Genomic DNA, 16,843 nt, shown 5'->3' with positions numbered 1-16,843 from the left:
TATGTGCATGCATGTGTGTGAGTGTATGTGTGTGCTTGTATGTGTGTATGTGTGTGCATGCATGTTTGTGAATATATATGAGTGTGCATGTATGTATGAATGTGTGCATGTATGTGTATATGTATGTGTATGTGTGTGTGCATGTCCATGTGTGTGTATGCATGTATGTGTGTGAATGGGTGTACATGTGTTGTGTGTGTTTGTGTGTACGTGTATGAATGTTAGTGCATGTTTGTATATGTGTGAGTATATATGTGAGTATGTGTGTGTGCACATGGCGTGTGTATGTGTGATATGTGCACACGTGCGCACATACAGGAGTACAACTTAAAGTCCTCCCCACCAAGAGGGTTCCTGGGGTAGAATTGAGGTCAGCAGGCTCCTACCTCCTAAGAATCTAGAAATACACTTCACAGTTAAATAGCTAAGCTATGTATCATTTATTCGGGGCAGTAGGCAATAATGCAAGTGCATGCTTCATGTTATTTATTGAATTTATTTCAAGAATTCTATGGATGATAGGGGAAAAAAAAAACCACATTCTGATCTCTCTAAGGGATGAACTCCATTCTGGTGTACGTTGGCCACGAGGTGTTTGAGGATTACTTCCCCTTCCAGTGGAAGCTAACGGATGAGCAGTCCCACAAAGAGCATCTCATTCAGAACATAGTGGCCACCGCCCTCTGGGTGCTCATCGCTTACATTCTCTATAAAAAGAAGGTTTTTTGGAAAATCTGACAGCATGTGCTGAAATACATCGCTAGCAGACTCCAGAGGGCCTGAGAGAAGAGCGGCAGCAAACTCGCTCACAGAGGGGATGTGCTTCCGGATGCTGTCCAGGCTGGTTTGCCTAGACATCAGAAAGCTGCCTGATTTTTTACTTATATATTTACATATCTGAAATGTTACGTTCTTCATTTTCTATGAGATTGATCTGTTTGGAACCTGTGGAAATCTGAACTTCTCAGAGGGGATTTGCCCTGGATTTGCCTTTGTGAAGGAGGCTGAGGTTGGTGGACTGTGCCTGACTCACATCCAAGCGTGGACGGCACCTCGGGTTTGGTCCCTGGCATCACAAGCAAGCAAACAAGAAGAAGGACCGAGTCTTACTTCCTGAAAACTGCCTTCCCATGTGTATACGCAGGCCAACAATAACCACTGTGGTTTCATGGTGACAGACTATAAAGCTTTTTGAATGAACTGTGTCATAATGTCTGATTTTTTTAATAGCACGTACTTTATTGTTTCTAGAAAGCCAAAGTAATTTTTCTTTCCAACTTTCAGGGCTTTGATGGGCCCATAAAATTAATTGTGAACGCATTTTGCTTCTTTCCTCACTTGGCAAAAAGCTGAGATATAGATTTGCTCTTGCAAACCATTCACCTTACAGCTCTATCTGTCCATCTACCTTATTATTGTCTGTCTTGTCTGTCTGTCTGTCTGTCTGTCTGTCTGCCTGCCTGCCTACCTGCCTGCCTGCACTGGCATGTCTCTGGATGGTATCTAGGCATCTCTCAGTACCTAGAGATGTAGCCCTGGGAAGAAGAACATATGTTCTTGGTGGGTCCTCCAGAGCTGTCTTCTGGGTAAGGTGTGGGGCAATGCCCTGGCCTGTCAGAGCTTTGGTTCCCTCATCTGTGGAAGGAATGAAACGAGGATGCTCCCTCAGCCCTCCCAGGGTTTGGATGTGATAAGGTGGGACCCATCAGCAACTTCTGTGTAACTCACAGAAAACCCTGGGAAAGGAATAATAGCAAACCCTCTCTGTCTCCATCGGAGTGAATCCTACCAATGGCTGTCCACAGTTTCTTAGGGATGAAAGTGATGTCTGTGTATAGACACCCTCCTGGGGAGTTTCCATGAGAATTGCATTTTTTAAGGAGAATCGTGATGGGGTTGTACTTTCTGCCACTCTTCTGTGGTGACCTGGGGACATTTGAATTACAGCCTATGGCTTTCGAGCTGGTTTCCAGCTCTGCCCTGGCCTCTTGGCTGTGCTTCCTGTTGTCTTCTCTCCTGTGCCCGCAGCACCTCTGGCTCAGCTCTGCCCTTCTCTACAAACGGAAACTCCATGTTTTCCTAGCTCTGAATGGCTCACTCTGTGTCAGGGCACAGAACTAAGTGCTGCTGTCTTTTCGCTCCTTACTTGTACTTTCCCATTTAAAATAAAAGATTTTTATCATGGCTAAGTCTTCTGGATTCTGTCTCCATCTTCCACCTCTTCGTTCTCTGTTATGTCCTCTGTTCGAGTGTAGATGCTTGCCTCTTTCTGTGAAGTCATTGGTCCACTGTCACCAGATTAAGCTTTATAAAGCAGGAGTTGGATCAAACCATCTTGTCCAGTTCAGTTGAGCCTGGGTCATTTCTGCCGGACACAGCCCTCTTCGTTTGATCCCAGCACCTTCTGCTGTTTTCCTGTCTCCGCCAGCCTTGCTGGCTGTAGCCCAGCTGAACCCCTCCCCTCCCTCCTCTTTATTTCTCCACACCTGTATTTGATCTGTTCTTTCACAGGCCCATTGTGGAAGCACCACCTCTGATCTCATTCTCAGCCAGAGCTGATATCCTCTTCTGGGTTCTCACTGATAACCATCTCATAGCATTAATTGCTTCTGCCTCATGAGATGGTTACTTTCTGTATTATTGTGATCTTAATGGCAAGAATTACATATTCTGCTGCATTTTTTTTTTTTGTGGTACCAAATGCACTGCCTTGTACTTAGCAAGTGCTAAATAAACATTTATCAAAGCAAAACAATGTGGGGTTTGATTTTTGTAAGACTTTAGTTTTTAATTATGTGTCTGTGGGGAGGGTCGTGCATATGAATGCTGTCGAGGAGAGAGGCTTTGGGTCCCCCTGGAGCTAGGGTTATGGGCAGTTGTGTGACACCCAACGTGGGTGCTGGGAACAAATTCCCGTCTCTAATCTGAGCCAGCCATCTAATTGTTTTTTTGAATAGTATGACTGAGCTGTAAGTTTGACGTTCCCCACTGAGAGTCTCTTGAGAATGCTGATGGAGTTGTTCATGGGAACATGGATCTTTAAGGACTCCTGGTGCCGCCCAATTCTTCAATGCGCCTGTAAGGATAGCCACGGCTCTGCTGTCTCCCTATCCACAATGACAGCCTTCATGAAAGGGTGACTTCAGAGTTACCCTTGAGAGTAGCACTTCTCAAACTGGGTGCTGTGTCTAGGTTAGGATGCCTTCAGCCATAAGAAGCACTGAGTCCTGATACAGCAGAGCTGTCAGGAAGCTCACCCATCCTAGGCAGTTCTTAGGGAGACATGCTACTCACCATTGCAGCCTGCAGAGATGGCTTCTGGGATCCCAGCTGTTACACACAGTACTGTATAGAGGCAGATTCTCTGTGTATCTTAGTGTTTTATTAGCCAAAAAACCCCAAAACTAAACAAACAAACAAACAAACAAACAAACAAACAAAAAACCAACCCAAAACCCTGGTCCTTGAGGACCACTGGCTAGAAATGCCTTCAAAATCAGAAATGAGAACTTGGGTTAATCCAGTCCACGTTATACCTGAGAAGGTGACTACCTGAGTGTACAGGTACCTTCTGAGAGAGGGAAGACAAGACATGTCACACCGGTGACTAACAGAATGGGAAAGTAGGTGTGGCTAGCATGACAGTTGGTGGCTGACAGTAATGACAGATGACACTACATCTTCCCAGGAGCAAAGTTTGTCATTTAAAATTATTTGCATTTCTAATTCCTGTTTATAATTAAGTAAACTGTAGTTTTTATAAGTTGTGCCATTTAACGTTCACTAATATAAAGGACACCATGGATAAGTAAATAACCCATGTGTAAGGTATTAGCTTGAGTGAAATTCAACTGAAATACTGGGTATTTTCCCACCTATAATGTAATTGTATTTTTTTTTTAAATAAGAGAGAAGACCAATAGACTTCCAGGAAGAGGTCTTTGTATCAGGTTTTTAAAACTAGGAGCAGATCCCTCCCAATGCTAAACACTATACTCTTAACCATGACTTGTTAATGACCAAGTGTCAGGCATGATCCCAGCTTTGAGAACTTTTAACACATTTAAGCAAGGTGGATGTCTTAGTTAGGGTTTTATTGCTGTAAACAGACACCATGACCAAGGCAACTCTAATAAAGGACATTTAACATTTAATTGGGGCTGGCTTACAGGTTCAGAGGTTCAGTCCATTATCATCAAGGCAGGGACATGCCGTCATCCAGGCAGGCATGGTGCAGGAGGAGATGAGAGTTCTACATCTTCATCTGAAGGCTGCTAGCAGAATACTGACTTCTAGGAAGCTAAAATGAAGGTCTTAAAGCTCACTCTCACAGTGACACACCTACTCCAACAAGGCCACACCTCCAAATAGTGCCACTTCCTGGGCCAAGCATATTCAAACCATGACAGGGCCCTTTTGACATTGGTTCCAAGTAGTATCCATCAAGCTGTCAGTCTTTCTACATTCAAGGCTAATGAAAAGCTAGATAGTCCTGTTATGTCATAAAATGCCTCAAATTTCATAAATTCCACTTTTAGTTGCTTATGTCAAAATGCTGTCAAAGTGTCAAGGCCAGGCATCGAGAGCATGTATCTGTAGTCATGACACCCGAGAGGCAGAGGCAAAGGGGTCACAAACAAGCCAGCCACAGTTCTAAGTTGGAGACCAGACTGGACTATGTGAGACCCTGTTCCTAAACAAAACAAAAAGCACAAAGACAAAATAAACCACTATTTTGCTGACTTTGGTTTTCAAAATTCCATCCAAAAGTGGACTGTAAGCCTTTCTCACCAACGGTGAAGCACAGAGCCATGGAAGTAATTCCTGACCATCGGGGTTAGGAAGATTTCTGCCTGGCAACTGAAAACGGATTTGCCCACATATCTCAGCCAGATGTTCTAGGATTTTATCATGTTTGTGGTCACACACACACCCCTTTTGGCACTTGCCTGGTGATCTGCTTTCTACAGAGCTGATCCGGTGACACTGGAGCCCAGGCAGAGCTGGAGGAACAGAGGTAGCTTTGCCATTGGAACAAGCCACAGGTAATGTCTTTCCAGATCACAGTCAGCAATGACAGACACCGATGCCACCCAAGCATGGAATGGGGGGGGGGGGCGGTATCCCATGAACACCTCACTGAGGGCAAAAGCAGTCACTTCATTTGTCAAAAATATTACAAGAATGACCTCTAGGCCACTTACTCTGAAACTTCTTGAGCTAGTTCCAGAGTTCTAGACATTCGTTCACTGCAGGAGGAATCCCTGACAGTGACAGACACACAGCTGGCGACGTCTGTGTGTGGGGGTGGGAGGAGGACAGGAAAGCTGCAGCTGTCCTAGAGTAAAAGAAGCAGAGATCACGAGCATCCCTGGCCGACACACAGACAGACAGACAGACAGACAGACAGATGCCGAGGAGGGCAGCTGACATTGGATATATAGACTGAAGCAGAACTGAGAAGCACCACCCACACAGAGACAGGGGTGGGGTGGGGGCAGAGGGAGAGAGGAAGAGAGGGTGAGAGAGGGAAAGGAAGAGAAACAAAAACTATGTCATTAGAACAGAAAAATGGCTTCCCTCCAGGGGTCATGGGAGGAGCCCCAGAGGTGAACGTGCACCTGGGCTCTGCAGAAGACTTTTTAAAAAATTATTTTCATGCAATATATTTTGATCATGCTTATCCCACTCCCTCAGCTCTGCTTCAACCCTCCCCAGTTCCGTAAGCACTCAAATTTATTTTTTTCTTCCTCGCTTTCAACAAAACACAAAAATGAAAATCAAAACAGATAAAAACTACCATTAAGACAAAAAACGGAACAGCAGGACTGATGCCTGAGAACTCAGAGACTGTGGCAGTACAGGCTTCAAGTAGGTGGGGGATCCCAGCACTAAGAGAGGGAATCAGACACAGGCCCCCACCCCTAACCAAACAGCAGTCTGTAGCTGATACCCGCCAGGAAAGGGAAAATCCATTTGCTCCAGTCTTACTGGGTATTTCAAGCACACTGCAGACCCCATCCCCAGGCCAAAGTAAAGCCTACAGGACTCTTTTATAGTCTCCAGCCCCTTAGTAGTTTGTAACAGCTGCAATACCCGAGGAGCAGGGAGCTGTCCTTCTCAAAGGAACCTATCCCCAATTACCCAGGTCAGCCCCAACTCTGCTCATTCCCCAGCTTCCACAAGATCCCAACATCTCATAATACTTTAATAAGCATCTGCCCTGTTTTAGGCGTGTACCTAGCTCTTAACTCAGAGACAAATGGGTTCCAGTTCCAACTGCCATCTGTCCAAGTGGAGGACTTGTTAATTCAGCTCAAATGAAACCTTTTGTGCTCAAGGAAAGAGAGCAATGAACTTTAATACCATTTGTCATGGGCATCTTTATTCATCACATCAGATCCACTGGGATAAGACGGTCCCTTCCACAGCACTGTGGGCTTGCCGACTCGTCGACCACTAAGCAATTGGTACAAAAATTAGCTTGTTTCTGTTTTTATTTTTCTTGATCAGTATCACCAGCATCAAATGTGTCCAAAGGATAGACTTTGGAGTTGGAGTGCTGAGACCTCTTCTCTCCATTGACACTGACTTCGTAAAGATCCTTCTCTCCATTGACACTGACTTCGTAAAGATCCTTCTCTCCATTGACACTGACTTCGTAAAGATCACTACTTTCCTGGATAGTGTGGGCATCATAGAAATTCAACTCCTGGTCCAATGATGTCACATTTGTAGTGTCTTCAATTTGAGTTGAAGGGTTGCTTCCTGTTTTTTCACAGGTGGTACTGAAAGGGATGGCACAAAACACGAGATCTGAGGGCAGCAAGTGACACTCATTGGCCGGCCTGGTGATCACGAACCTGTGAAGTAAAGCCAAGGATGGATTCTGAGACTGCAGTTTGGACAGCGTGGCTTCAAGCACCACCCCAAATGAAGAGGGCATTTTGTTCTGGGTTTTCCTTTCTTCGTTGACACACAATAAAAGGAGAGGCCAGGGGTTTGACTTTCATCTCTCTACAACATGCCCACCTTGGCATAGCATCACAACTCTCTGTGGGTGGCTGTTCTCATCATCCAATGAGAGAGGAATGAGACTGTATCTGGGATAGTTCACCTCTGTGGGCTTTTCTGACCCCTGGTTTATCTGCTTTCAGGATACATATACTAAACTTTGAACTAGCACAGTTCTGACCACTGAAGCAAGCTGTGGTACAAGGTGGGGAGACCTTGTAAAATGGCAGACCACTTGCCATTGGTTAGGCAGGAGGCCCAACCATAGACCTTCAAACAGACAAAGCAAGCTCAGAACTTGACTGTGGAAAAGTTTTTTGACCAGAGAAACCAGAAGGCTACAGTTTGCTGCCTACAACGTGCTTGTGTCCCAGATATTTTTAACACAGATTTATATCTATCTTAGCCTGATGTGTATGTCACAGAAATTTTACACAGAATGCAAGCCTGGCCAAAGACTAAGTACATTAAAACACCCAAGTTTTTAATCAAAATTAATCTGCAAGAAAACCTACAGACTGGGCCTCCGTGAGAAGATTTTTAAGGAAGCAAGGCTCTTCAACAAGGTATCAAGTTCAGAGGAAGCCTCAAATAGTGTGTGAAATAGTAGCCAGGGTTCACGACCAAAACATAGGCAGGCTGACATTGCATGACTTTTTAACCTGCTGTACTTCACGGCTGTCCAGTCTGCCCTCAGATGGAAGTCTACCGAATGATTCTCCTCCAGTTCTCTGTGCACCTGATCGGGTCTAGTGAACATTTAACACAACTACACTTCTCTTTAAGGAGAACAACCATCCCTTCCTTGAGGACCTCTCAAATATAAGTTGTGTGTTCTTCCAAAAACCATATCCTACGATTTTCCAGACATGTGAGGGACAGGACTTAGAGCTGAGGAAGAGTGTGGCAGGGGAATCCATTTTACAGAGAAGTCATTTGTACTTCCTGGTGCTGAACGCAGAGTACTGCTCCTCTCCCGTCCTAAAGGTGAGTGTTTGAAGCCAGGTAACCCTCTCTACTACACCAGTGTCATCTGTAGACACTTCCATGTTTATTCATGTCTTCCCCACTGGGGCGGCATGACCACTGTTCATCCCGACAGCATCCACATGGTCTACAACTCTGTCACCCAGGCTCACTTGACATCCACCACCCAAAGATTTCCCCACCTCCAAACAGCTTCACTGGTGCATCCTGAATGCTGTCACTTCCTGACAATGTCCCACATCAGAAATCTTAAGCTTCAGTAAATCACTCTCTGCCCACACCCTCCCACCTTTCTTTCTCTCCCACTCCCTTCCTCTGAGTGCATCCTCTCTAACTTCATCAGGATTTCCAGTCCTGGTGCTTTGACTTTAGAGTCAGCCATTGTTTCCTGTATCCATGACAACCCTGCTTCCATACCCAGCAGTCAATCTGAGTCTTTATCTCTTCTCAACTCTGCATCACTCCTCCATCTCTCTCTGTACTGTGTCCATCCTCCATCTCTCCCTGCACTGTGTCCCTCCTCCATCTCTCCCTGCACTGTGTCCCTCCTCCATCTCTCCCTGCACTGTGTCCCTCCTCCATCTCTCCCTGCACTGAGTCCCTCCTCCATCTCTCCCTGCACTGTGTCCCTCCTCCATCTCTCCCTGCACTGTGTCCCTCCTCCATCTCTCTCTGCACTGTGTCCCTCTCCATCTCCTCTCTCCCACCATCCATCTTTTCTCCCTCTCCTCTCCTTTTTCCTCATCACTTGAGCCTACTACTTGGAGTATTTTTATTTCTCCTCTGCCTGGAATGGGCTCCACCAACCCATTTCTACTCTTTCATATCTTCTCTAACTGCTCTCAACCCCACAGTGACAATCCTGGTTTAGACTGCATGGCTATGCTGTTCTAGATTCATGCTCCTTGTTTTTGCCTCTTTGCCTCTGATCTAAATATTCTCTCTTAGCCACAGCGTGCAGAATGATCTCCTTTTAATAAACACTGGAGCCTGAGCAATGTACACTGATGATTTTAGGATGAGCAAACCATAGTGACTAGAGGAAGCATTCTGTAAACCGTCTCAGTGAATCCAGCAGAAAACCAGGGCATCTCCCTGATAGATAGCAGCTTCATGAATAGAGGCAAGTATAAAACTTCCTGCTGTTTAGACCCCACCTTCCTTAGAGCAACAGAATCATCCTAACTCTCCCCACCCCCCATTTCCTGCTATGCAATGGCTGATCTGGAGCTCTGGGTGCAGCTTTCAGTGAGATGGCTTGGCCTTGTTTCTCACACTTAAAAGGTGGCCCACGCCTTTCAAACCATCATACTCCCCTTTTGCGTTCTTGGTCGTGTTCCTCATCATCCATCATACGGTATAAGCCGACACATAGAATCCCAAAATTATCCAATGAGCCACAGAACAGCTGTCCAAAGGTTTTTCTTGGCTGGGAAGAGAACAGAATAGCAGGTATTTGCTTAGAACTTTAATCAAACAGTTGCAAGAGCTTACTTGAGTTTTATTTGCTGGCTATTTGCTGCAGACATCTAGAAGACCTGGCAGCCATTCACCTCCTTGTGGTAGCAATGTAAGGTGGTCACTTATAGAAGTTTATGATTGGTTTCGAACCTTTATTGTTGGGAGCCGACTTTTAGCAGAAAGCCGCTACCAGCTTTGCAGCCATCTTGAGCCATATACCCTGACATGAGACTTGTTTTTCAACAGCCTACAACAGCTGAAGCACACTCTGATATCCAACATATTTTGTTTTGCTGTTTACTGCCCCCAGCTACAAGACACACGTGATATCCATGCCTACAAGACATGCGATTCACGTGCTATCCACGCCATACATGCCGATAAGGCGCACGTGATATGCAAGCCTACAAGTCACATGGTGCACGTGCTACCCACACTATAGACGCCTGTAAGGCTTACGTCATATCCACGCCTACAAGGCACGTGATATTCACGAGCCTACAAGGTACGTGGCAAAAGCCTATAAATACCCCAGATTTCCCTTCAATAGAGAGAATACGGGAGACAATGAGATGAGACAATGAGGAGGAGACAATGAGAGAGACACAATAAACGAGACTTGAGACTTGATCAGAACCTTGTCTTGTCTCCATTCTTCACGTCTCTTCCCCTTTATCCCCATTCTCTCTGGCTCGCTAGACCCTGACCCCGAAGACTGGAGCGACAGCTTGGGCCAGGAAACAGTGGCCGCCAAGCATGGAGTAGAGAGGCCCACAACACTTTATCCCTTTAGCATTCTGGTTTTCTCCAGAGCCTCTGGTGGGTGTCTTGTGGCACGTGCTCCTGCAAATTCTTTTACTGTTGATATTTTGGCCACCATTAAGAATTATCAATAAGCAGCAGGTTCAAAAATTCAGTTTTAGGGGTAAACTTCAGGGAATCTCAAGCACCCGGGCTCTAAAGCTACGGCCAGCAAGGTCACAAGTCAAAGGCAGTGGAAAATAGGTTAGATACACCCAGACAGATGCTGCTCACTTCTGTGATTCCCCAGGGCAAGATCAAGATCTCTGAGGACAGAAATACAGGACAATCGATTGGCTATTGTCCTGGTACAACAGGAGGTGCTGGTAGCAGCTTCCTGGGCCTATCCCTCACTCACCAGTCAACTGCAGGCGAGGATTCCAGAACCACATGAATGCAGATGGCATTTGCATCTGGAATTCACAGGCTCAGAACACACAGGGGGCCTGCCCATTCTGGCAGTGCGGTGCGTTTAGAGGTCTAAGGAGCACACTTCTTTGAAGGGAGCTCTGCTGATACCCAGTGAATCTAGAAAAGATGTCTCCTTGTTCAGCTGTGCCCTGACTGCAACACTGGACAGCCAGATGCAGGGTCAGTCAAAGCTAAAACAGAAAGCAGAATACTGAGGAGCAGATTGCTTGTGAGGAGGCAACACTCTACTCTGGTTCCTGAATGAAGAGATGACCCATTGGAAGTTTGCCCAATGTGTTATCTTGTTATAGTCTACAATTACCAGCTCCCCAGGCTAAGAAAGCATCAGCATATTCTATTGAACCAGTGGCATCCTTAGACCCAGCCACAGAGTTCTGCCTGATTCCAGCTAGCCTGACCAGAACTCCTTAGCATTCCAGGTATTGAGGCAACTTTGAGAAGCTGGACCACACTCCTTAGCTGGACCCCCTGCTGTGACACAGTTGAAACTATGATGTCCTTGGGTAAGCCTCAGGGTTGTTTGTTTGTTTGTTTGTTTTTTGTTTAGTCTGTTAAATAAAATTAGTTACTTAACTCGTACCATCCCTGGACAGATTAAACCCAAAAGACTAAAATAGATACAGAGGAGATCTAGGACTTCTAGATCCTAGAAGGCTGAGGTCATGTGACAACAGTCTTACTGCTGTATGGTCTCATGACAAGGTGAAAGGACAAGAGATGTTCCTGGCGGGAGAGAAGGGAGGAGGCCAAGCCCACCTTCTACTGAAAACCCACTCCTGCTAGTGACATCTAATCATCTTTTAATAGGCTCACCCTTCAATATGACTGCATGAGTTTCCAATATGGGATCTATAGGGGACACATTCAGAAATGCTGGGCCTCTCAGATGCTGCTTGCATCCTCAGCTGGAGGGTGCAGAGAACAACTGCTTCCTCTACCTCTTCAGATTGTTTTAAAGAATAAACACAACCAATGAAAATGTTCTGTGTGCTGAAGTTATAGTACTGTATTGTATTAAATATTTACTAATTATCATTTCTAGGTTGTCAGTCATCTATGAACCCAAGCAACCTGTTTCCAGAAACTCAGAGAGTTATGGAAGTAGGAAAATGCATTATACTAAGAGTAGACTCACCTTAATGTCTGACAGAATGGTTTGGTCTAAAGAGAGAAGTCCCAGCTTACACCGAGTCCTCCCAGACAATAATGCGGCATAGCCCTCATTTGTCTCATATGGCTTCTCCTTAACCAAATAGTGTTCCAGCTGAGAGTTTATGCCTCCAGTCACTAGCATCTGAAGTAATTCCAGGACATGGTAGTTGTAGAAGGACTGGAAAGCAAGGACAAGCCATGTGTGAAATTACAAGGGTCAGCCGGGCGGTGGTGGCTCACGCCTTTAATCCCAGCACTTGGGAGGCAGAGGCAGGCGGATTTCTGAGTTCGAGGCCAGCCTGGTCTACAGAGTGAGTTCTAGGACAGCCAGGGCTACACAGAGAAACCCTGTCTCGAAAAACCAAAAAAGAAAAAAAAAAAATTACAAGGGTCAACACATGAACTGTACAGGCGTTGGGACATGGAGGTTTAGTGAGCATCACCATGTGAAATGATCCTGACGCGCAGAACACCGCTTTTCATTGTTGCCATCAAAACTGACTGCGAATTGGCAGTTTGGGTAGGGAGGTGGGTCAGTCAAAGCAGGGAGAACAAAACAGTGGGGTGGGTCTCATTTCTGTGGAGTAGACACTGAAAAATGAGTAAGGAAACTGACATCCCAGAGTCCTCTCCCTCCTTAAGTGAACAGCCACAATACCCTATGGATCATCAATGTACATTTGTGGAATGTACATATAATAATGAGACAACTTTTTCCTGAAGTTTGCACTGATGTTGTTGTCAATTATTCTTGAGGTCTTTTGCATGGGAATCTACTGATGTTCTGAAGAATGACCTATTTAAAGCTACACAGTGGTGTTACTCATAAACACATGGAGTTCCCATAGTTCTTTTCAGCCCAATCACGGTTGTAGATGTAAGATAAGTGGAGTTTTGAATCTTCGGTGTCTTAGTCACTGTTGTATTGCTGTGAAGAGACCCTGTGATCAAGCCAATGCATATCAAAGACAGTACTTAATTGTGGGCTGGCTTACAGTTTCAGAGGTTAGTCCATTATCAGGGAGGAATAATGGCTGGAGGGAGCATGGTGGCACATAGGCAGGCATGGTGCTGGAGAAGCAGTTGCGAGTTCTATATCCTGACCCATAGGCAGATAGAGAGACACACCCCTAGTGACACACTTCAGCAGGGCCACATCCACTAATCCTTTTAATCTTTTCAAATAGTGCCACTCCTTGATGACTAAACACTCAAATGTATGAGCCTACAAGGGCCATTTTTATTCAAACCAGACATTTTTCATCCATGAATCCAAAAGAGGGACTGGGGACAAGTTCTCATACTAAAACAAGCTAAAGTCTAAACAGTCTGAGGGTCTGAGGTGTCTCCATAAACTGCCTTCTTCAGAATCTCTGCCACAGTCTTTCTTACATAGTAGGTTTTCTCAAGCTGGCTGAATATGGATTTTCTAAGAGTTTTATTTACTGATTTTTTTTAGGTTGACAGAACAAAGGAATGAGTTTCATGATGGCATCTGTGTATGTCTGTCTTTATATTTGCTCCCTCGTCCTCCTGTCTCCACCTCTCTCCACATGGACTGCCATTATCCAGTCTTTTCCTTTATCCCCCAGTTAGTCTTTAATTTCAGTTATGTATTCTATTACTCTGTACATTCCCCAAAGCCCTTAAAAATCACGCTCCACTCTCATGATGGTTTCATGACCTAAACACACACACACATACACACACGCACAAATTAAAATACCACACACTAATTTTCAGACTCAAGACATGATTTCTCTGTGTAGCCCTGGCCATCCTGAAACTCACTCTGTAGACCACACTATCTTTGAACTCACAGAGATCCACCTGCCTCTGTCACCTTGTGCAAGTTTTTTTTAAAATAATAAAGTTCATTCAAAGTTTTTCCTGTGTGTATGTATGTGTAAAAGGTACATACACACACATGGGTGATGGTCCATGTTCCTGTGTAAGTGTGGAGGCTCAAAGGAGGAACAACGTGTATTTCTATCACTCTTGGCCTTATGCCTTGAGGGGGAGGTGTGGTCTCTCACTGCCTCAGGAGCTGTATGGCTTTGACTAGCAAATTCTCCTGTCTCCTCACCATCAGGAGTGTGGGGATCCACACTCAGCCTATCATGCAGATGCTGAAATTAAACTCTAGGCTCTGCAGTTGCACAGGAACTCATAACCACTGAATCATGTTCCAGCCAGAGTTTTAAATGGGGGGAAGCCTCCACCCTGATTGCCATATAGTCTGTGGAAATTTACATTTCTGGAAGCTTTGGATAAGGCCCGCCATTCTCTACACCCTGGCCAGCTTTTGCCGTCATTCCCAGAGCGAGAAAGATGTTGAGAGCAATTTAGTCTTCTCTTCCCTGGCAGTGAGGATTTTAGAACTGTCCGCATACTCTACATTGTGGTTTTTATTTTATAATTTTTTTCACTTCTTACATTTCTATTTTTTTTTTAAAAAAAAAAAGCTAATGTTCTTACTAACGTTCTTTCATCTGGCTGACTTTGAGTACATCTTCCTGACACTGCTGTCCAGCCTGCTGGCGTTGGTCTTAGTGCCATCTCCCACCCACGGGCCCGGGTCGGACCCATCTGCCATTTGTCTTCTCCTTCAGGACTTTAATGAAAACCCTTGAGCCCGCATCTGGGATTTCTCCTGTTCAGTGTATTGAGTTCAGTCAATGAATTCCTGTGTGGCCTTGCTCTCCTGTGCTTGCGCTGTGGTTTGCACATGTTTCGGAGGCTGAGGAAAGGCAGTCGTTAGATTTCTGTGAAGTTCGAGGCCAGCCTGGTCTATAAAGTGAGTTCCAGGACAGCCAGGACTACAGAAAGAAGCCCTGTTTTGAAAACCCAAAAAGAAAGAAACAAAGAAAGGAGAAAATACAGTTTTATTGTCTATGAGAATGTAGAGGATAGGCGTCACCTTAGCAGGGAAGGATAGAGAAAGTACTCCAAGAAACAGGACCAGGAAACGAGTAAGCATCTATCCTCATCCCTCCAACAGGGCAGATCCCAAGTCAAAACCAATCAGAAGAAATAACGGACACTTTACCCCAGTCAAGGGAAAAATTAATCAAGAGGGAATTATAATCCTAAAAACTCTGGCATACCCAATTTCATAAGAAGTGTACTATTGTATTTCAAAACACAGACTAATCCCAACTCAGCAGCAGTGGGCAATTTCAGTACCCCACATTCAATACTCCACAGATATCTGTGGTAGTTGTCTGGACAATGAATAAAAAGAATTATCAGAACTAAATTATACCATATATCAAATGGTTCTAGCTGACAGAGTAATCTACCCAAGCACTAAAGAATATAAAATTGATTCAGTACTCCATGGAAGTTCCTCTAAAATAGACCACATACTGGGACACAAAACAAAGCTCAACAAGCACATAAAACTGAAATAATTCCATGTATCCCATGTGTCCCAAATGCAATAAACATCAACAGCAAACAAACTTTGAGTAACTACACAGACTCACAGAGATTAAACGCTCATTACTCACTGATGAAAAGTAGACCAAAGAAGAAACTGAGAAATTAAAAATTCCTGGTAAATGAACCACTAAAGTTAACCAACTGAAACCTATAAGCAATTGTTACCACCTGTAACTCTAGCTCCAGGAGATCTGGCACCCTCTTCTGGTCTCTGTGGGTATCTGCACTCACATGCACATACCCCTTACCCCAACACATACACATGTCTAAAGAATATTGTATTTTGGGCTGGAGACCTAGTTTGGCTGTTAGGATTTCCTACCACAGCCACACATCATTAAGACTTAATAGGTGGAACAGAAGGCACCAGGTGGCCGTCTAGTAGCTTGAGACCCAAACTAGCCTCCATGACATAAGAATGACTCTACACTGATGCTCCATTGCTGCCTGTGCCCTTATCTGTTTAACCAAGATGCAGTTTTAAGGGACATTAAGGGTTAGCTGATGGCCAGTGTTGCTTTTGACCTGATGTGACAAACACTTCTATAGACTACACTTTCATAAAAGGCCTTGTCTCTTTCCTGTAGACTTCACCACGGGCTTTATAATACTTACAAGGTTTTATGTAGCCTATTTCCCCCACCCCACCCCCAGGATGATGTCAATCTCTTCCACTGACTAAAGCCCATTGGTACAATAAACAGAAGCACGTTAGGTAGTACTCAGACTATACAAGACCAAGTTCACATAGGGAGTGACTGGAGGCATCACTGAGCCTCGGTGCCAATATCTAGTTCCAGACTATAAAAAAAAATGAGTCTCCTAGGATGGCTTATGTTATACACTGCTTCGTAAAATTTTTACTATTCCAACACTTTTCCATCTATCCTGATAGCTAGCCATGGTTACAATATATCCCTTGAAAAGCATGTGTGGACACGTGATTCAGTGCAGCGCTGTTAGGTGGTGGACATTAGTTATGGGACATCCTTCTCAATCAAGAGCCCATTCTTGTGGATGATGACAAACTGACTTGTTTGTAGGTGTTCCACACTCATAACAAACGGGGATGATCTCCGGCCTAAGAGTATCTGAAGAGAACAGAGAACTACAGCCCATCTATGGTGTCTCTTTTCTGCAGGTCAAGCTCATCAAGAGTTACTGTCTGCCTCCTTTGCTGGTTTAATTGTTAAAAAGTTAATTGACACATTGGTGAGATCCAGTTACACGGTACTAACAAGAGTTAGCTCAGAGAAAGAGTCTGACTTGATTCTCTTCAATGCAAATATGTCTGGCTTGGCCAGGGGTTAATGTTGCTTACCCTTCAGGAACTTGAGAGCCTGTCCCTGGTTTCATCTAGTACCAAGGTAGAGCTATCTGTCTGAGAGCTCAGTGGGGTTTTTGTGATGTTCCCTGTGGCTAAGGGGAACAGAGCCATGTACTTCCCTCAGTACTGAATAGTGCTGAGGGCATGGAGAGACTGCATGTCCAGCTATGCTCTACTGCATGTGTAAACTGCCTTGAGACAACCACTCAGTTCAAGAACAATGCC

General features: G+C 44.8%; 2 protein-coding genes across 2 annotated transcripts in view; one reads left to right on the top strand and one right to left on the bottom strand.

The window, feature by feature from the left end:
- The window catches only part of Hgsnat (heparan-alpha-glucosaminide N-acetyltransferase), a 30,822-nt gene extending 29,622 nt beyond the window's left edge, over positions 1–1,200 (top strand). The window contains exon 18 of the mRNA XM_034520454.2: positions 557–1,200. Within this exon, the coding sequence (XP_034376345.1) occupies positions 557–738 (182 nt within the window). The 3' untranslated portion in view covers positions 739–1,200. The remainder of the gene's footprint in view (positions 1–556) is intronic.
- Positions 1,201–6,364: 5,164 nt separating this feature from the next.
- The window catches only part of Kcnu1 (potassium calcium-activated channel subfamily U member 1), an 82,787-nt gene continuing 72,308 nt past the window's right edge, over positions 6,365–16,843 (bottom strand). The window contains exons 25-27 of the mRNA XM_076913956.1: positions 11,831–12,025; positions 9,314–9,430; positions 6,365–6,863 (exon numbers count right to left, since the gene is read on the bottom strand). Of these exons, the coding sequence (XP_076770071.1) occupies positions 6,837–6,863; positions 9,314–9,430; positions 11,831–12,025 (339 nt within the window). The 3' untranslated portion in view covers positions 6,365–6,836. The remainder of the gene's footprint in view (positions 6,864–9,313; positions 9,431–11,830; positions 12,026–16,843) is intronic.

This window comes from Arvicanthis niloticus, chromosome 16, assembly GCF_011762505.2.
Source record: "Arvicanthis niloticus isolate mArvNil1 chromosome 16, mArvNil1.pat.X, whole genome shotgun sequence".
Lineage (NCBI taxonomy): Eukaryota > Metazoa > Chordata > Mammalia > Rodentia > Muridae > Arvicanthis > Arvicanthis niloticus.
This window is presented reverse-complemented; position numbering and strand designations above follow the sequence as displayed.